Here is a 21,381-nt window from a genome sequence, read left to right on the forward strand (position 1 = left end):
CGCCCTATCGCGGTACGATCGCGAACTTGTCTGCGGTTTGTTCGATTCTGTCACATCCTGTCTGAAAATTCCAAGGCATCAAAATCGTTCGACGACCTTCTACGAAAGTTACCGCACCAAAAATGTGACTGTTTTTGATGTCCGTTCTATGGTCGCTATAGACAGATTGTTTTATCTGATTGTACATTGACTCCTATTGGTTGTGTATTACTTGTAAATCATGACTTGATCTCGGCTCAGACGAAGAACAACAACCAAGGCTAGGGTCACACTTGCGCACACTTGGAAGTCATCCAGAATACCTCAAAATAGAGTGATAATATACAGACTCGTGGGTGGCACCTGGTGGCTTGTTTACTCACTAAGGTTACTGTAGGAAACAACGCGTACTGTTTCAAGCTTTGGTACATGTTTTCGGCGGCGTCTGTGGGTTTTGTGGTCTGTGTCAGCATAACTGAAGAAGCTGTCCGTGGTTTTGAGGTTGTAAGGATGATATGTGGTCTGTGGGTAGGTGCGGACTCAACAAAGGAAAAGTTAGATAACGGGCTACCTAATTTGCTACTGCAGGAGACTGTTAACTAAGAACGGTTCTGGATAAAGGACTTTTCTGGATAGTTAAGCGTATCCAGAACCGTACCTGGGGCAAATCTGAGTTATTGGATACTCGGAGACTATCCAGAACCGTGCCTGATCTTAGTCTTACCTATTGAAGCACAGAACTAGGTATCGTACTGGATACTATAGTCTAGAGACATTGCAGAAGATGACGATGACGCCTCCAAGAACATTTGAATAAGAAGTGTGTTACTTCACTGTGTGTGTGGCGGGGGTCTGTGGGTGTGTGAGTGGGTGTGAGCATATGTGTGTGAGGCATGGTTCTGGATACATGCATCTCTGAAGCTGGAGTGTTACGCACAATGCCAGTTTTACGCCTATACAGCCCAGCTGCTAAGCTTAGGACAAGAATTGATAAAAAGTAGGGCAAAGATGTGTTTACAAGAGGAGGGGAGTTGTTTACAGCGAGGCACGACTGGGCTTGAACCACCTCCAAAAATGACATGCATCCACCAGATTCTCCACAGACGCACTGGTTTGCAAGAGGAGTTAGCCGGCCAAAGAGCTGCCGATTGCAAATCCGCACTGTTTTACCAGTAACCCATGCAGAATGGCAAAACAAAATTCAGACCAATAATTGACATCCACCAATCTCAGGCCTGCATATTAACACAATGACTCTAAAATATCCCAACACACGATAGACAAGGTATAGATACAAAGTACAATTAAGACAGAATTCTTCCATGAATGGGAATAATGAATTCGAACGGCTGATATTGCCATATTATCTGTCTGTTCCCGTGTCTCCAAGCAGTTGTAAGGAGTTACGTTTGCAAAGTTTTCTGACCACAAAACTTTACTCAACTCCCTTTCACAAATAGCCAACCATGGCCTCCCGACCTTCTCCAAACAATGGGTTGGGAGTAAGTCGTGAGCAAGGTCATCTGTGGTTGGCGGTTGGTCGGCAAAGTTGCTTACTACTCTTTACCAGAAAGCGTCACAATCCCCCACCCAACATCTGCTTGGAGCTGTACTTGCTCGAACTTGGCCGTGCCCTGACTTTTCGCCACAGTTGAGTGACGTGTTTGCGTGAACTATGAGATCTCAAGTTACAATAAAGCTGAGATCAGCTGGTCAAAATGCAAGACTCGACACAACAACAGCATACGAAGTCCTCGACTATGCAGTATTTTTCAACCGAACGTGGGACGGAATGTCCTAGTGCGCAGTATCAAGTAAGCACAAAACTGCACACTCCGTCCAAAATCAACAAACCCACGAGCAAAGTCCGTGGAGCGTCCAGAAAAACCAACATAGCGTAAATCAGAGGGTATAAAAACCCGTCCGCAATCACAGCGAGTTCTCATTCCAGCCCGAATACTCACACAGACGGTTCGGCTGATACTGAGACACCATGAACAAGTTACTTCTCCTCCTTCTGGGGGCCTGCCTGACGCGTGAGTACAACTTTCATCTCTTGGGAATGAACTTGCCTGAAGTCCCTACAACCAATCATGAGCTACCAGACTATGGTCGGGAGGTGGTCGTGATTGAGATCATTTGTAGTTGGGAGTTAGTCGGCGAGGTTGTCTGTAAAAGTCGTCTTTAAAAGTCTTGTGTGCCAGCCAACTATTAATTGTGGAAAATCAATGGAGTTTTTTTTTATTACTTTTTTATGATAGTGCGTTATCCCTAGTAAGCCATGGCTGGTTTTGAAGTGTGTTCTAGACTTTCCGGAGACGAATGAATCTTGCCATCGTTACTTGTCTTGTTTTTTTTGGCAGAAAAAAGTAGCTTTTAGCGGATATCATCCACATCCAAGTAGTCCTATACTGTCGCCATACTCGGATTTTGCTTCCCAAAAAGTTTTTTCCGATAACTCCTTTTCAGCCATCGTCATACTTTATAATTGATTTAGCTCTTCGTTTTTTCTCAGCTAAGTTGCTTCCACTGATTTGTTTATTATATTCCCATATATTTTTGGAATATTTTGGATGCTTACGGGGGCTTTTCTAAATTCTGACGGCGACTTCTTTTCAGTTTATGCAATCGCGAATTGGTTTCCAATCTAGGGCCCCAATCAACCAGTGAAGTTAAACTGTATACAACTTTCAAGATCATTAATCACTGGCACCAAAGATCATCCATGTCTTATAAATGCGAATCGAAATTTTCATTTTTTTTTAATATATAACGATAGTCGGGTTACATCATCTGCAGCCCAGCACGAAAACAACAGACCAAGGACGGCGGTTATATATTAAGCACGAATTACATAAAGTTGAAAACAAGCCAAGAAATGCGCCGGATGCTGTTATGTCACTCCGCTAGGGATAATGTTGACTTTAAATGATGTAATTGTAAACGGCTGGGTGAATAACATACGCACCCTTTGTTACAACTCCGATATGGCCTTGGCAAGGACACATAGCAAATTTTCGCTATGAGTAATGTTGACATTAAATGATGTAAACTTTAAGGTACCTAAAACTAGGATATGGCCTCGGCGGGCAATTGCGCAAGGACACTCTACAAGAAAACAACAACAGAATCTGATCTGGAGCATAAACAATGTGAATTGCATGTAACGTGTTACGATGATACTGCAACCCACGATCGGCAACCCCACGATTGTAGCCCTCATCGTTGCTACGTAGAACCTTACGACTTATTTTGTGCTTTGTATTTCTATTTTGTAGTTTGTAGTTGACCGTACGAAGGTTGCTCTACCTTTTCTTGCATAACAGTAGCGTAAATTAGAGGTTGACTTATATATAAACATACAGCTATAAGTATAGGTGAAGAAAGTAAACATCCCTTTACATTAAATGCTAACCTTAAGACATTTTTTCGTCTTCAGCTTTAGAAAAACTTGTTTACGCGTCTTTTCTTCCCGCAGAGGCGACCATCAGATCAGAAGACCTTGCTGACAAGGGTAAGCATTCGTTTTGTTCTCTAATGACTTTTTGTTCTTTCCTACTGACTTCATTTGTTTTATCAAAATCGCGGCACACAAACCCGAGTTCCTACAAGACACTAGCATTCCATAAGGATTGCTATAGGTACTCGTATTTCCCAAGGACTGTAAGAGACTGGAACGAGCTTCCGCAGGCCCTACCAAAAACACCAGAGGCCGACAACTTTAAGGAAGCTGTTCTTCTACACTTGAGGAGTATTTAGAGCGTTGCACACTCCCCCCCCCCCTGCGAGTTTGACCCCAACTGAGGGGTGTTACGCAGTACAGTATCAAGATCAAGACCATTGATACTATAGTCAAGTTCATGATCAGGGTCGCGATACTGGTATATGTACGGGTACGAAGTCCGAATGTACGTATCCAAATCACAATGTATAACATTGTGATATGAAAACAGGTATTACATATCACAATGTATAACATTGTGATATGGATATGTAACATATTGCCACATCAATGGGAACGTTAGTTGCTACATTACTAAAGCGCTGATGTACAAGTACAAAATGTACATCGTCGGTGAAGGTAATAACCCAGGTAATACGATGCACCAAAAGCAGTTACTCAAGCAGCTGGATATGATTTTGGAAACTGGATGTGATTTGGTATTTTCCAAAATCATACCATATTTCCAACATGTAATCACAAGACGCGGTGACGACACACTCAAGTTTTTTAAACTTATATTAATGCCGCCACCAACACAGGGGGCAATACAATACTCATTTTCACCTGAGCGAAGTGAGGAAAGTCGTGTAAAATGCCTTTCCCAAGGGCACAAGATCGGTGGCATGTCAGGGCTCGAACCCGGGACCTCTAGGTGCCGAGTCGAGCACGCCACACTGCCGCTACGCCACACGACCCCACTAGCACTAAAGCTACACCTGTTTTCTTCTCCAGTGTTTGGTCAGGGTCGGGCCTACGGGTACAGGTACGAGGGAGAGATCATGTCCGGCATCCCCAAAACCTCCGACAGGTTCTCCGGCATGCGGATCGAGTGCGACGCGCGCCTGCAGTTCCAGACGGACGAGGTAACGTCATGACGTCACGACGTAACGTAATGACGTCATGACGCAAGCATTTCCGTACCGCCATGCATAGAACTAAACGGACATCCATCAATGCAACGACTTGATCATAGTACATTCATTGCGTCATTAATACTTCATTATCCATATAATAATTCACACACCTATGCATCCATCCATCCACCAAATCTATAACTCACTTTCTTATTCACCCAGTCTTATTTCTTATCTCAAGGAAGTCTATGCATGCATTCATCCATGTATGCATTCATTCATTCATTCATCCACCCATCAATTATTCATTCATTCATCCATTCCATCTCACACTCACTCCCACTCATCCTTCACTCAATCTTTCACTCATCCTTCACTCACTCGCTCATCCTACACTCAACCTCTCAGTCACTCACCTCACTCACTCAGCCTTCACTCACTCACTACTCACTCACGCACGCACTCAGGCACTCAACCATCCACTCACTCACTCACTCACTCACTCACTCACTCACTCACTCACTCACTCACTCACTCACTCTTTCATCCCTTCTTCCTTACCCCCAGGAGGTCCTGCTGCGTCTTGAGAACGTGAAGCTGAAGACGCTGCGCGGCGAACTGGAGTCTCCCGAGGAGAAGGCGCTCAACAGGATCGTCAAGAAGACTTCCAAGGTCAGTTTCTGCACATCTCATTCCATAGGCGAGACCAAATCATCAACACATGACAATATTGTGACTTAAATATTGTTATCGATAGCAGTTTAAAGTGATAATTGAAAGATAGTTTACTGGAGTTGTACAGTCGAAAATTTGGGTGAGTCCAATTTTTTGGGTTGGAAATTACAGTTTAAACTTGTTTCATAATAAACTTCTACCAACACAGTGAAGATGGTGTCCACTGTCGCCTTCATCAGGAAAATTAATGACCAATCACTTTACAACGTGATCTCGCGAGAGTTATGGTTACAAATACGATTCATTCATTCATTCATTCCTTCCTTCATTCCAGGAGACGGCCCAGGAGCAGTGGCACCAGGACGCGTTCCGCCAGGATCTGTTCACGTCTTCCGCCGAGGAGTGGGACGCCAAGTCCATCCAGACGTCCTCCCAGGAGAGCCGGGAGACGCCCAGCATGGAGAGGCACCAGCAACAGAAGCAGCGCGAGGCGATCAGGATCAAGGAACAGGTACAGGTACCGCTTCTTCTGGTTAAGGTAGTATTGTTTGGGTGGCTGAGCTGTGGGTATCTGTTTATGGAGAGGCACCAGCAGCAGAAGCAGCGCGAGGCCATTAGGATCAAGGAACAGGTACTGATTCTTGAGGTTATCAGTTCATGTTAAGGTATATGTTAGTCCGGTCGTAGGTAGGTTGAAAGCACGTGGGTGGGGGTGAGGGAAGATTGACAGGCAGAATGTCAGAAGGACCAGCAATAAACTGTCTAACATCTATTATCCTTACTTATCACAAAAGACCTCCTCTTAGCAGCATGGTCGCTCCAACAGCCGGCAGTCCTCTGAGACTGAGAATCTCCGTCCTTTTTATGTTACAATGTACTTGCAACTAGCCTCCGGACAAGAACCTGCAATAAGCTTTCTACAATCTATTATTACAGAAGACGTCCTCTGAGCAGCAGGGCCGTACCAGCAGCCAGCGGAGCTCACAGTCCGTCTCTCGCGAGGAGAGCGAGGAGGTTCCCTCCGACGAGCTGGCGGAGCTGCGGCGCCAGCTGGAGAAGCCCGTGCTGGTGGTGTACCGGCAGGGCCGCGTGGAGAGCATCCGGGGCCAGAAGGACGAGCCGCAGTGGTCCGTCAACATCAAGCGCGGCGTCATCAACCTGTTCCAGGTAATCTCCCAGCAGATCCTAGGGTCTCAAAAATAGAGTATCCAATTGGCCAGAAAGGGTCCATGCGAGACCCAAGGTTGGAAGGGGTAGCGACAAAAAACGGCCATATATAAAAAGCTAACGATCATTCCCCCACAACCTCTGCTTTGAGAGTAGTTCCATGTAACTACGGCAGTGCATGTTTTCATCGTGTCTTTGTTATTTGGCGTCCTGGTAGCCCGCCCAAACCAAGATAGAGTGGTCACAAACCTAAACTTGCATCGCATAGCTGATAAACCATCATGGCCCATCCGATAGGACGTCCTTAACCAAAGCCAGGTACTCGTTTTCATCTGAGTCGCGTGAATAAATGGTGTATGGTGCTTTTCCCAAGATTACACCAATGGAATCTGCTAGGGATTCGAAACAAGAACCTTGGTCACTCTAAGTCAACAACAGTAACCACAATACCACTTTCAAACTGCTAAAGCCCAGAATCGACCATAGCTAGGACTGATTGGGAGCAAGGTCTAAAGAAGGTCCATGAGAAGGCCTTAAATGTGTACCAGGGGCTTTAGAAATTGTTGCATCAAACAATGACCAATCTAAATGCATGGTTGTTTCCCTTCCCACAGTGCACCCGTAACCCCAAGAACTCCGAGATGTTGGACAAGGACGGGCGCGAGGAGACTAACGTGGCGTTCGACAAGTCTCCCGAGAGGTGTGTTTATTTGTTTGTTTTTCTAATTTCAATCTAATGATTCCTAACTTACTAGGAATATTTAAGACTGGTCTGAGATCTGTTTTTCAGGTATCTTGAATACGCCTGAAGAAATGAGAGGGTAATAAACTTAGCTAAGCAACAAGACGTGACATTGAATATTGACGTTGACCTTGCCATTGCAGCCAAACAACCTCTATTTTAAGGGTTTTTCAGTATCTAACGATCGCCTTAAAGGTCTTCAATGATTGTCGATGACTCATAGGCTGCCAAATGAAAATGGAGAGGGGAGTTGTGGGGTATTGTATCCAGAACCGTGCGTAGTTCTATATGCCTGAATGGGTTAGGGTTAAGATCAGGCACGGTTCTGGATAGTCTCTGTGTATCCAAGAATTTCAAAGTAGATTTACCCCAGTCACTGTTACAGTTAAGGATACGCGCGGACTATCCGGAATCGTGCCCAAGCATGGTTCTGAATAAAGCACGGTTCTTGCTATGATAGGGAATGATGAACCCTTCTGTGCACGTACCAAATGTTAATCTATTTAGTACATATATTTTGTTTACGAATTTCTGCAGGTTGTTCCGCATCATGGAGGAAGACGTGAGCGGCCAGTGCGAGACCCAGTACCTGATCCAGGACAGCCGGAAGGAGAAGGGCGTGCAGGTAGTCACCAAGACCAAGGACTTCCAGAACTGCAGGGAGAGACCTCAGCAGCAGCGCTCCTTCATCAGCGGCAAGAAGGTCAGCAAGGTGAGCGGGAAAACGTTTTAAGTTTGTTCTAAGACATCTCAGACATCTGAATCTCTATCCCCCTTGGTTATAGACCACATTCAGTTGGAAGTATTGTTTTGGGTGGCTGAGCTGTAGGTTTGTGTGTATGTTTTGACAGAGTAGGTTGACAAGCAGAAATGACAGGTTAAAAGGTCAGACACAGGAAATGGGGGTGTATTTGTAGGACGACTGAAAACCCTAAACACTGTCCTGATGTCTGAAATCTTCAATTTCTTGTTCAAGTTTGAAGACAGACCAGCAGATTGCTCCTTCAGTTGCACACCATTTTACTTACTTACGCTTTGCTCTGTTTGTCTCAAGACGACAAAACTATCTAGTCATGGGAGTAGCAGCATCTTCAGTCGTTTTCTTTCTTATTTTTGACACAGACCGAGAAGGAGGAGCACCTTCAGTCCACCGTGGAGACGCGCCAGCGCCTTGTGACGGACCGCAGCAGCAGTGGCAAGTTCCTGATCCAGCGCGCAGAGTCACGTGGTCAGCACGTCTTCCAGCCTTACTCCCAGCAGGGAGGTGACGTCATCACCTTCGCCAAGTAAGTAACGTCTTCAGAAATCCATCCTTATTCTTCAGTCCCTTGATCTTGACTGTATCTGTACTGCACAGCAGTTTCTCTGTAACATGTACTGTAGCACAAAGGTGGCAAGGTTGTCATGCCTGTTGAATCTGAAGGTTCTGGCCTCGAATCCCTGGGAGAGGAACGGATTGAAGTCAAGTTTTGCAGGACTTTTGATTGTGATATGCTCGCGTGTAGATGGAATTTATTCGAGATGTACTGTACTGTAGCTCTATTTGACAAAGATCTCTCCCCCCAGAGGCTATGGCCAGACCTTCACCTTTTCCCTGGCAAAGATGTTTTTTGAACATTTCCTGAAAGCAGATTCTAGATTTGATCATTGAGATCCTTAGAAATTATCTCTGTTTGACATGGCTTTAAATGATGGTTTGGCAGGACTTTTTATTGTAATTTACACGCATACGGTTGGAATGTAGCTCAGTTTGACAAAAAGATGTCTCTGCATGGTTTTCCCACAGGCAGATTCTGGAGCTGATCGAGGCCAAGCCTAATTGAAGTCCTTAGACTTAGAATGAGCTCTATTTCACAAAGACGTTATTGGAACGTTTCCCACAGGCAGACCCTTGAGCTGATCGAGGCCAAGACGACAATCCCAGATCCGAAGATCCCCGAGCCACTCCAGCCGGAGGAGAAGGGGAAACTGATGTTTGTGTTCGAGAAGAAAACTCCCCAGCCCGGCAGCAGCCAGGAGAGCCGCGAAAGCAGCGAGAGCCGCGAGCAGAGCAAGGAAGTCACCCAGAAGAAGGTGGGCAGATTCTTAAGAACAATCATTCTTAAGAAGTAGCATATCTCGTAAGTACCTTAAGCAATCTTGAAAGAAGAAGAAGGTCTCCCGTGCTCTTGCCCGAGCGTAGGGTGGTGCCCATCTCCATTTCGTAGCCCTTGGGCGACACACAATTGTGCAATGCACTACAGCAGGGGGCTAGTCCGCTGGTAGTGCTGTGAGTTTGACCTTCCCACACTCTTTCTCATATGTGCTGAGTGCTAAGCAGAGAGAGAAGTGTGTACCATTTTTAAAGTCTTTGGTATGACCCGGCCGGGTTTGAACTCACGACCTCCCGGTTGCAAAGTGAGCACTCTACCAATTGAGCTATTGCACCGGTCTTGAAAGATCTTGAAAGAAATGTTAAAATTTTATAAATCTTGAGATCTTGTAAACAATCTTGATATCTTTTAAAGCATCTCGAGATACTATGGAAAAATCTCAAGATGCTTTGAAAACATCTTGGAAAGATCTTGAGACCTTTCGTTTTCATCGTAAGATTTTCTGAAAGATCTTGAGATTGTCTTGAAAAATCGCAAGATCGTCTCATAAGATCTCAACATTTCGTCTAAAATATTGAGATCTTTGGAATACATCTTGAGATTTTCTCCATTTTAACGAAGCGTGAAGACCCCCACTGGGGGTCATTATGATCCGCTATGTAACAGAAGAGTTTGTGACAAAAGATTGGATATGTACCTCTAAGCTGTAAACAGCCAGAGGCATTAGTCCAAAGTGCTCTGCTCAGTCCAATAATAATCTGCTGCCTGTTAAGTATACTTTTCTGTACGCCAGACAGTGCCTTATATATATTCGATTTTGTGTCAAGCAAATACTCCCAATTTAAGTATTTGAATAGTATAGAGAAATTTATATTCCTTGCAGTCTTTAACAAACCAGCTCTAGCTACTCATACAGTCAACTACATTTATAAGATTACCAGAAAGCGAGAGGAAGTTGAAAGTACTTGTGTACTATAGCCGTTTTATTATCAACATTGATGTACTTTGTCAATATGTGACCTGTCTTTAGCCCAGTGGGGCAAAATGTACAATAAAGGTCTTCTTCAAATAATATGAACTAAATCTTACCAACCTGTTCCTGTGCAGGTTACCCAGCTGTGTGAGGGCATTGCCCGTGGCGTGAGGGAGACCATCACTGAAGACACGCCCAAGCAGATCATCCAGCTTATCACTGAGCTGCGCAAGATGGACAAGCAGCAGCTCAAGACCTTCTGCCTGGAGAAGATCCCCAAGACCGCACCGGTAAGACGTCTTATATTACATATGCATATTTATTATTTATTCATTTTTATTTTTATTTAATCTTCAATGACACCTGGGTAGCTCCTTCAGCCAATAGCTGATTTCCAAGGAGGCCCAGGGGGAATACAATATGTAAATTTTATAAAATAGATTATACAAAGAACATAACAAAAGATGTAAATGAAATCAGTATAACTGAAAGTTATACATAAATAAATGAATAATACGACATGAACTGAGGGAATTTACAAAAAATATAACTTGTATATTATATACCTTCTCAATGCTATTTGGAATAATGCACTTAGATGTTTATATAATACATATTGTATTAACTGCCTCAAACTAGTGTCACGGAAATGAAAAGTAACCTACAGTGGGTCTCACTGGAAGACAGTCAAGAAAAATGTCCAGACTATGCATGATGTACAAAATGACTAATAAACTGGTGGACGTCCCAATTACTAAGTACCTAATACCAGCCCAGAAGAGAACAAGAAATAGCCATGCCTTCAAGTACCAGATTTATCAACCAAGGATTGAGGTGTTCGAGAATTTATTCTTTCCTAGAACTATGGTAGAGTGGAACTTGCTGAGTGAAGTACAGCAGGGTCATTGTCATTAGATGCGAGTGTTAAGCTGCAATTGCCAAAGGCAAGAATACGCAATAAAGATGGTTTTTTCCCTATCAGAACCCGAAGACAAGTCAGGAGAAGGCACAGTCTGAGACCCGCAAACTCATGATCGACGCCGTGTCCATGGCCGGCACCGAGGAGGCTCTCAAGGCGGTTAAGGAGCTTCTGGAGGAGAGCAAGATAACACAGGAGGATGCACAGACCCTGATAGCCGGTCTGTCTGTGTCCATAAACCCCTGCACAGCCACTGCCACCCGCATCATGCTGGTAAGTACACGTTCTGTCTACCCTGTACAATTGTCGTGCAATAAAGTTCTTCTTCTTCTGTATTTATTCATTCATTTATTTATTTATTTATTACAATTGACCACATACATAATATACATGGAGGGCATGGTGGAATAGGTGCACCTAAGTGCACCTTTTCAAGGCCACCATGCCCATTATGTCATGTACGTCTCCTTCAAAGATAATTATGATGCTATAAAAATGAATGGCGATATAGCCCAACTGTGAATAGTCATGCATGCGTGTTGTTTCTCAGTTGCAGAAATACAGAATGTCAAAAGAGAATTTCAAACCATGAACTCTGTAAAGAGGCTATCCTCTTGTCCTAATCACCTAATGACAAAGCCTGCAAATATAAAGCTGCTATCATGATTAAAATTAGCCTCTACCAGGCTTCAGGGTGGACTGGAAAGAAACGTACAAATTGGCCAATAGACAGATAACATTTTGCAGGGGAGCTTGTCCAAAGAAGTACAGTTTGTTCACGGCTTTTGTATAGCGTTCAGTCATAAATTGACTCAAAAAGCATCTTCATCTGATTTTCTTCCACCAAGCAACGTCACTCTGGAACACTCTTTCCACTGACGTTCACACTGTCACCACTATTGCCTCCTTCAAAAGGAAGCTATGGGACTCGTTAGGAGACCCCTATAAGCCTTAGGTGTGTGACCCTGACCTCTCCATGTTGATGTATTGTATTGTTGTATCGTACGTGTAAATGTTTGTCTTGTCAGCAGGGCAAGCCCTTAATAATAGCCGCCTGGCTAGTTGGGCTGTCCTGGCTGTACAATTTGTCTTTTTTTACAGCCGAATAAATAAATAAATAAAATCTGATCTGTCTTTTTTTTGTGTTATCCAGGAAATTGCGAAGTCTCCTCAGGCACAGCAGAACCCTAACCTGCGTAAGGTGTGCTGGCTGGCGTTCGGCACCATGGTGCACAAGTTCACCAAGACACAGCCGCAGGAGGCCGCCGAGCTCATACAGATCAAGAGGGAGTACGCTAAGGTATGGAACTTGTCATAAAATCCCTTTGTGGGGCCATTTATTCTATAGCTGACATCTCACAATCTTTATGTATCTGGCCATTGTACCAAGATATACGGATGTATGTATGTGGAAAACATGCAAAAGTTTCCAAGACTCTTTACAGTTGGATAGTAATTTGTAGAAAAAGATACACTCTACTATAACATAGACTAGAACCAAATATTCCTATCATTTTTAACCAGGGTAGTCCAACCCATAGTGTGACCACTGCTTTACAGTGGAGCCCAGGGTCATATTGTGGACCTTAGTAATTATGGCATATTACGTACCAAAGGCAATTTCTTAGATAAAGAAAAGCATACAGCAAGACCATTCTTCATGTTCCCAATGATAGAGTCAGCAACATGTATCAAAGTCGTTTTTGAGTCTGAGCCTGACAGGACTCTGTTGAGTATACATTGTACATTTTCGGTAAGCTGCCTAACAGTAAACCTAGTGGTAAACTGCAAGAAGTCCGATCAAAGAGATAATGATCGCCTCTTTGTTTCCCTGTTCAGCAACTCCTTGCCGGTATCAAGCCTGAGAAGACAGCTGAGGAGAAGATGATGTGCCTTAAGGCCATCGGGAACGCCGGTCTGGAGGACTCTGTCGACAGTCTCGTGGAAATCATCTCCGGAAAGGACGCCAAGACGACCCCAACCGAGATCAGACTGCAGGCCATCTACGCGCTGCGCAGGATCGCCAAGAAACAGCCTCACAAGGTGGGCAGTGTTTTATTGTTATGTCTACCTTTGTTTTTGCTCTGTTTCTTCTCATATAAGGTCAATGACCTACATGTAGACCATATATCTGTCACCCTTGTAACTGTTGCGTTTGGTGTTGGGGTACTCAGTATCTTTAACATCAAATGTGGGTGAGCGGCAAGCTTTTTACAAGATACTACAAATTTTCTGTTTAATATCAATTATCTGTTACATCCATATAGAACATCTGAATTGGAAAAATACCAAAATGCTGACAGAAGTGCCAGACTACTGTAAGTGTTGCTATCCCCATTTTCCAGTCTTTATATGGAATAGTATCACTAATAAACAATATAAACCTTTTTCTCCTGCAGACCCGTAACATCCTGTTCCCAGTGTTTAAGAACCCAGAGAACCCGGCTGAGGAGCGTATTGCTGCCTTCATCGGCCTGATGGACTCTGAGCCGCAGGCATCAGTCCTGGAGCTGGTCGCCCAGTCTACACAGAGGGAGACATCCAACCAGGTACATTTGTTTGTTTGTTTGTTTGTTTATTTGGCCAGACTATGATCTACAGGCTTCATTTCAATCTGATCACATAGTCTATACAGAGGGAAACCTCCAATCAGCTTTGTTGGTTTGGTCAGATCTGAGCCCTAGGCGTCCTTTCTGGATATATGATGAACGATACATACTGTTCTTGGTGGCAGATATGCAGTTCCAGTCTATTCAAACTGTTATTGGTACTAATCAGTGGGTGCCCACATCATTTTTTCTAAACTTCTGGTCCACCGTGCCTCACACACTGCCTGTTCCCGAAGCCACTTTACAAAAACTGTAGGGTGCCGTCTACTTACACGAGACCTTTCGAAAGTCGCTGTACTGTTGTTGTGTCGATTAAGATTTCTGAGTGTATATACAGTGGTGTAAAAGATATTGGAATCTCGACAAATGAATTTAACCTTACTGTCTGGTCTCAGGCTTGCCATCTTTGAAGATGTTATGGCAGTCCTTCCACAAATGTGGTAAATCTTCATGAATGAAAAAAATTCCCTCTTCCGCTACAGGTTGGCCGATTTGTGTACACCCACCTGAGGAGCTGTGCAAACAGCCGCATGCCGCGTGACCAGAAGACACGCCTGGGCTGCGAGCGGGCACTCCGGCTGTGCAGGCCCTTCAACCTCGGCATCCAGTACTCACAGAGCGAGAAGTTCCAGGCTATGGACGGTAAGTCTTCTTCTTTATCGTCATTTGTTTGTTCGTTCTTTTATTCACTCATTCTTCAGTATGTACTGTCAGAGCAAGAGACAGGCTATGGGTCGTGAGGAGTGATTGATTCAGTCAGTCAGTCCTTGTATCATCTAGTAGTTATATCTATATCTTTTGCCAATGATGTATATAGAACTGCAGTCTCAATGGTATAGATGTGTCTTACAATAGATATACATCAATGCCTAAAAGTACGGAAGAAACTTCCCATGATAGTGTCAAGATGCAATGGTAGCACTATTCATCCATTAACTCATCCATCCATCCAATCCATCTATCAATCCATCCAGATGAGATGAAGATGGGAGCGTCTGTTGCGCTGCAGACCATCGCTGACAAGCGTTCTGTCCTTCCCCGTGCGGCCACGGCTAAGCTGAGCGTACAGGCTATGGGCTACAGCATCAACCTGCTGGAGACCGGCGTCAGGGCCTCGGGGATGCAGACCATGGTGGACTCTCTCTACAGGTAAGGTCTAATCATTACCTCTCGCACGCGCGTGTGCACACTCTCTCTCTCCCTCCCTCTCGTTTGCTCTCTCCCTCTCTCTCTCTCTTGCTCTCTCCCTCTCTCTCTCTTGCTCCCTCTCTCTCTTTCTCCCTCTCTGTCTCTTGCTTGCTCTCTCCCTCCCTCTCTCACTTGCTCTCTCCCTCTTTTCCCCTCTCTCTCTCTTGCTTGCTTTCTCCCTCTTTCCCCCTCTCTCTCTCTTACTTGCTTTCTCCCTCTCTTTCACTCACTCTCTCGACCTGGCTTCATTGTTGAAGATTCAAGTCTCTCTCGCCCTTCCTCCCTCCATCTCTCTCGCTCTCCCTCTCTCTCGGCCTCTCAGACAAAACATACCACATTACTAATTTTCCTCCCCCATGTATTATATATAATTCTACAGGCAGTGGGAGGATGGAAAGGGCGTGATGCACTACCTGAAGAAGAAGAGTCAGGAGACCAGCCGGGAGTACCGCGACTCCGCCAGCGCACAGAGCACAGAGAGGCAGCGCACACTCAGGAACATCGAGGCCGAGAAGATACAGAGCAAGGTAAGCAGAAGATTCTCTGATAGAGCATAATCTTACACAACCTTACCTTAATATTACTAATTTCTACCCTGACAATACAACAAGGAGAATGCACATAGCCTTGATGATAACAGTAGAGCAACAATCAAAACATAGAAAAAACTGATGTTGAAATGATTTGGCAACCTGATGAAACTCTTAACAAAATGGTCTGCAGATAGTCTGTCATTAAACCTGACACTGAGGATCGAACAATATGTTCTGAATACAGTGTATGATGTGTGTTTTTCCTTTAGTAACTTTGAAGTGTCTTGCTAAGATTCATATGTCTAACACCTGAATATGTATTTTGCAAATTTGATGTCAGGTACTTCTAAAAATGAAACTTACTGTAACATCTGTATTTGTCAACCTGTTCCCTAACATGATGATGGACTATTTCAAAACAATAACTCGCGATTCATCTGAATGGGATAGAATAATTTGTAAGTGTCTTTCTGGACATTTCTGACCGTGTTTTCTTCCTTAAACCTCAGCTGAACATTAAGACCAGGACTCCCGAGGACCCTAAGGGACAGATCTACCTGAAGATTGCCGGCAACGAGGTCTACTTCCACCAGTTCAGGAGCGACCTCCTCAAGAAGTTTGTCCGCGAGGACAGGCTGTCCATCCAAGACATAGAGCAGCAGCTGAAGGAGGGTAAGCCTAATTTTTTGCATTATGACTAGCATATAAAGTGCCTCAAAGTGCAAGGGTCCTGCTGTGACATTATTTACTTCATCAGTCACCACAAAACAACTTGAAGGCTCATGGCAGCCACTTAAAATGTTTTGGGTTACAGAACAGCCAGTGTGGACAGATGTTTGTTGACATATTTGTGCAAAATTCTGCTGTCATGTTAACGAAAATGCTTCTTTTGTTTCTGTCCCAGCCTGCTTAAAAATCCTACAAAATCAAAATCGTATGACCAAACTACAAAATGTACAACGAGTGTGACCGCACTGTTATATTGTAAAAAGACCTACAGTAAGGTCAGACTGGTCGGCTTGCACCCACTCACACCCTTACTTTTTTCGATACGTATGGTGGGTTCTTTAGCCTTCTCCCTGCTGCCCTATACCCCATGGAGAACTGGTAGCCAAGTGGCTACATCAGTGTGATAAAGGTTAACATGCTTGATGTTCAGTGTAATATAGCTATACAGATATATTGTTGTACAGGTGCCTAGCTAAGTAGTACTCACATCAATGCATCCAGGTGTGCAGACCACTATGACGAAGGCCCATCTGGTTGCTGATGCCACCCAGCGGATCCCCACTTCTCTGGGTCTGCCTCTGGAGCTGGACATCAAGGTAACAATGTTACAACTACAGTCTATCTCTGCAAGGCCACAGCAAGTACATGTCGTGACAATCTAAATGACTATATAACAGTGAATGAATGAAACTTTTTTTCCAAATTCCACAAACGTTCAAGGAAAAGAGCTTACCAAAAGCTGGACATTTTGGTAACAGCATTACAACTAGAGTCTACATGTATCTCTGATCATCAGTGAACAGACCCTGGTAACCGTGACATGCATCAAGGTTCTCGGCCTGACGATTCAAAACAATCTGAAATGGGACCAGCAAGTGGACAGTATGGTGAAATCCTCAAATAGGAGACTCTACATGGTACGGAGGCTGAAAAGATTCGGTGTGTCAGTTCCTGACCTGGTGTCTGTCTACACCGTGTACGTGCGCCCTTTACTGGAATACGCAGTGCCCGTGTGGCATCCGGCCTTGACCACTAAACAATCTAAGACTCTAGAACGGATCCAGACGAGGGCCTGTAAAATCATCTTGGGATCACAGTATTCGAGCTATAACATGGCACTGACAACCCTGAACCTCAGCTCCCTTGCTGACCGACGTCGTGAACTTTGTAGGGCATTTGCAGAATCCCTGCTGAACTCTGAGTTCCGTGATTGGTTGCCCCCGCTGAGACAGAACATTTCCGGTAGAAGTACACGTAATGCTAATAAATTTGATGTTCCACTCTGTCGGTCTGCACGTCACAAGAACTCACCAATTCCTTTTTTAGTTGAACTGTTAAATGCCAAGTAATGAATATAGTACTTGCGCTCAGACTTCACTTATCTGTCGTGTCTGCAGTACCTTATACACTGAGTGACACAGCGGCACAGACGTCTTCTCTTCTGTGTTTTATGATATATTTTAATTTGTAATGTTATGTAATGTATCATATTTGTAAACGAAAGCGCATTTTACTTAAGATGATTGTCTGTAATCTTATTAACGTTTCCCGAATATTGTAATGAGCAACACAATTCAGACTTAAGTCTGCGAGTTGTTTAATAAAGACTGAATTGAAAAAAAAAAATCTCTGCAAGGCCATAGGTACAACGTGTCATGAATATCTATAACCACACACAAAGCAAAATAGCTTACCAAAAAGCATTCGGCGAGTACCGTTGACCAATCTAAAGTTGAAATGACCTGAGGCCTACGAAAGGTGGACGTGTGACATCAGCAGCAGGCCTGGCAAACAGTATCAGCCACATCAAGTAAAGTTTGCATGACTCCAAACCTAATTCAAGAGGACAAGATAGATTTGATTGATTGTATTGTAGGGTTAATCTGAATAAGTGCAGTTTTTGACCAAATCATTAGCTTTGACTCAAATGCTATTATAATGATTGCCTGGTTTTGCTCACCTGTGATGTTGGCAATGGGACAACATTGGTCGTAAGTCGACATCGTCCCTCGTCATGGTTGAAGAAGCCTTGGGGTGTAAATGACAGTTTAAAGTATCACAAAAGTCATATTGATTGTTTGTGCCACCTGTAGGCCATACTGCTGGCCAGGTCTGAGATTGGAGGCAGGATGGAGGTTTCCCCAAGCCTCTTCCGCGAGGACCGCAATAACGACAAGAAGGAGATCACTGCCATCGACGCCAGGCTGCAGAGCACTCACACGTAAATATCTCAGTCTTTATCTCTGTATCTGACGGTAGCCTTTCGTTCTCAAAGATGACTACCTAGCCTGTGTTGTCATGAAACCAATGGCTCACAATTGCAATCAGGGATTCATATAGTTATGAAATGCAACTCCTAAAGAACACAGTTGCAGTTACAGGCACCAGTGAAAACAGGTGGCCGTCTGCAAGCAATGTAAAGTAAATGTTGATTCACGTGTTGCCTCTATGCTCAAACAATGGATTGCCTCAATGGTATTTGATTCCTTTTGTGCATAGGTCTAATGTTCCATGACATTTCTTGTTCACAACGTTCTCACAACAGGATCGTGGAATCAGCAACATTCCTCAATTCTTCTCGTCACCTTGCAATTTTGCACGTTTTGAATGACAATTGTTTGTTTGTTTGTTCCTAGCGTTGCCATGCAGACCACTGGTAAGATGACGGTTGACTGCCGCGTCATCAAGTCTGGAGTTGCTCTTGACGTGACCATGAACAGCCTCATCCCCATCTCTGGGAAGGTGAGTCCCTGTTCTGGAGTTTTTGGTTCATTTATGTCTAATAGGAGATATTGTGACAGTACTAGCAAGACAGTACTAGTAGGATAAAAATTGTGTAGAAGTCTAGTGGCGTCGATTCTAAATGTCATTTTTATATGATTGTGAAGTCTGTGACTCTGTATTGTTTGTCTATGTTCTTGGAATCCAGGAAGATTAGTCGCAAAAAAACTAATGGATATCCTAATAAAGTATCAAGTACAACAATTGTAGCTATAGACCATAAATGTATCCAGAACCGTGCCTATCTATTTCTATGCCTGAATAAATTAGAATTGGGATCAGGCCCGGTTGTGGATAGTAGGAGATTCTGGAAATGTTGTATTCAGGGATAGTCAACGTGTATCCAGAACTGTGCCTGAGCAAAATATATTTAGATCTTGGATATGCAGAGACTATTCAGAACCGTACCCCAGGGGCAGGTGGGCAGGCGTGTTTGTAATACTGTCCTGGATTTGAGTCTGGCAAATTATTCCGTACTCTTTTCTGATTTGACTTTATCTGCGATGCCACGATCTATTCTTTTGTTTTGTAGAATGTACCACGTGTTTGAAGCTTAATATTCTGTTTGTGTCTTTTTTCATGAACAGGCAACCTTTGACATAAAGAACCGCCAGCACAAGCTGACCTTCGAGACTCCTGAGAAGGAACGCGAACTCCTGGTCCTGAAGTCTCGTCCCATCGTCTTTACCGAGGAGACGGCCGCCCGCAAGACGCCCAAGACGCCCAACAGCAAGCAGGTGAAGGAGCCTCAGATCAAGGAGATCACGCTTCAGGGCAAGAAGATCCAGAGGTTCCCCAGCACGGTCAGTTTGTTTGTTTGTTTGTTTTGTATAAATGCTAAACCTGCCTTCAGATGTAACACACCAGTTTTGTACAGTAAATACAAGCTTTACGTCCCTAACCAAAGCCAGACAAAATTAGTGTTAAGTGCATTTTCGAAGGACACAACATTGCTTTTTGTAGTCATTGGACGCTGCTAAGGATTCAAACATTTAGACTTTGCAAGTCTACAGACCTGATCACAAGACCACTGAGAAGTACATGACATGTACATCTGCATCCAATGATGTTCTTAGCCAACAGTGACAGATTGTGGATGTCATCAAAAACGTTAAACTGAAGACTCATCAGTTCCTTTTGCAAAGAAAAGAATTAAATGTTCTCTTTTGAATGTCGCTAGATGAGTAAAAGGACTTTCTCCTGCATCAAGAATTTATTTCTAGTATCCTGTTGTGAACTTTGCATTACAAAATAAAGGTCTCAACTCGTCTTACTCTTTTATTCATCCTACACCCCCAGATGAAGGCTGCGTATGGCCAGCAGGCCCTGGGGCTGGAGTTCTCCCTGAAGTCCAGCATGGTCTCCCGCCTGAACAGGGAGAAGCGCGCCCCCTTCCAGCCCCTGTGCGGCCCCGTCGAGCTTCGTCTGGCTGTCAAGCCCGGCCAGAACAAGCCCGAGAAGGTAAGTTTGTTTGTTTGCTTATTTGTTTGCTACATTTTTTATACTGCAAAACCAAATATCCTCATCGGGGCAGTTTCCAACCGTCTCTGGACAATGGACCTACAAATTGTATCAGTCCATTGTTTTATTGGAAAAGGGGCTCCCGGGCCTGGTTAGCCCAAATTGCACCCAACATACAATATAGAAATTACAGACACTGTAAGACCTACATTCTCTGGTACATATCAAAAGGAACTTTAAAAGACATTCGGCAAAAGAGAGGGCAATAATATACGACCATGGCACCAAACCAGCTACCTCGAAGATGCATTTCTGCATTAATAATAGCTTTACCATAATGAGAAGAAGCTAATATGACATTACGAGTTACCTACAGAGATTTCAAGCCTATAGAAAACATGTACAAACACACTACAAGACTTTATACAACAGCTAACATGTTGAATTCTTGTCCATAGATTGAGATAGAGTGCAGGCCGAAGGAGACCCGCTACACCTCTTCCGAGGAAACGTCTTCCCAGATGACTTCCAAGGAGCAGACAACTTCCCAGCGCGTTGAGCTCGACATCCGGGCAAACCACCCTCGCCAGGAACGGTTCATGAAGATCAAGCTGAACTACAGGGACGAGCAGGTTTGTTTATTTCTTTGTTTGTTTGTTTACCATTAAACCTCTAGGTATAACCCGCCAGTTCTGTACACTAAGTACAAGCTGCATAATACGAACAGTTGCATGTAAATTTTGATTCATTCACCAGGAAGGACCCCTACTCTTTCTGGATGGTGTCAAGGCTAGGAGGTGACTTTGACGTTTAATTTACAGAGAGGTTAAGCCTGAAGGTGACCAAGAAGGCACCAGGTCCGTGGTAGTAAGTGGGCAGTACTTGGAGGAATTCAGGAAGTGGTGTGATACCTGATCACGCCATAAAACCCTTCCAAAATACCAAATTCATATA

The 21,381-nt window shown here is 44.0% G+C and overlaps 1 protein-coding gene across 1 annotated transcript in view; it reads left to right on the forward strand.

Annotated features, from left to right (window-relative positions):
* The first annotated feature begins 1,893 nt into the window (after positions 1–1,893).
* LOC109467033 (vitellogenin-6-like) overlaps positions 1,894–21,381 on the forward strand; it is a 31,090-nt gene continuing 11,602 nt past the window's right edge. Inside the window, exons 1-25 of the mRNA XM_019764928.1 lie at positions 1,894–2,015; positions 3,458–3,493; positions 4,436–4,566; positions 5,125–5,229; positions 5,567–5,743; positions 6,169–6,399; positions 7,014–7,099; positions 7,679–7,853; positions 8,264–8,427; positions 9,025–9,214; positions 10,342–10,497; positions 11,190–11,399; positions 12,280–12,426; positions 12,966–13,169; positions 13,526–13,675; positions 14,218–14,377; positions 14,710–14,884; positions 15,303–15,450; positions 15,966–16,128; positions 16,687–16,781; positions 18,279–18,406; positions 18,822–18,927; positions 19,554–19,769; positions 20,266–20,427; positions 20,886–21,059. Of these exons, the coding sequence (XP_019620487.1) occupies positions 1,973–2,015; positions 3,458–3,493; positions 4,436–4,566; positions 5,125–5,229; positions 5,567–5,743; positions 6,169–6,399; positions 7,014–7,099; positions 7,679–7,853; positions 8,264–8,427; positions 9,025–9,214; positions 10,342–10,497; positions 11,190–11,399; positions 12,280–12,426; positions 12,966–13,169; positions 13,526–13,675; positions 14,218–14,377; positions 14,710–14,884; positions 15,303–15,450; positions 15,966–16,128; positions 16,687–16,781; positions 18,279–18,406; positions 18,822–18,927; positions 19,554–19,769; positions 20,266–20,427; positions 20,886–21,059 (3,732 nt within the window). The 5' untranslated portion in view covers positions 1,894–1,972. The remainder of the gene's footprint in view (positions 2,016–3,457; positions 3,494–4,435; positions 4,567–5,124; positions 5,230–5,566; positions 5,744–6,168; positions 6,400–7,013; positions 7,100–7,678; positions 7,854–8,263; positions 8,428–9,024; positions 9,215–10,341; positions 10,498–11,189; positions 11,400–12,279; positions 12,427–12,965; positions 13,170–13,525; positions 13,676–14,217; positions 14,378–14,709; positions 14,885–15,302; positions 15,451–15,965; positions 16,129–16,686; positions 16,782–18,278; positions 18,407–18,821; positions 18,928–19,553; positions 19,770–20,265; positions 20,428–20,885; positions 21,060–21,381) is intronic.

Source organism: Branchiostoma belcheri, unplaced genomic scaffold, assembly GCF_001625305.1.
Source record: "Branchiostoma belcheri isolate BF01 breed outbred unplaced genomic scaffold, Haploidv18h27 scaffold174, whole genome shotgun sequence".
Classification (NCBI taxonomy): Eukaryota; Metazoa; Chordata; class Leptocardii; order Amphioxiformes; family Branchiostomatidae; genus Branchiostoma; species Branchiostoma belcheri.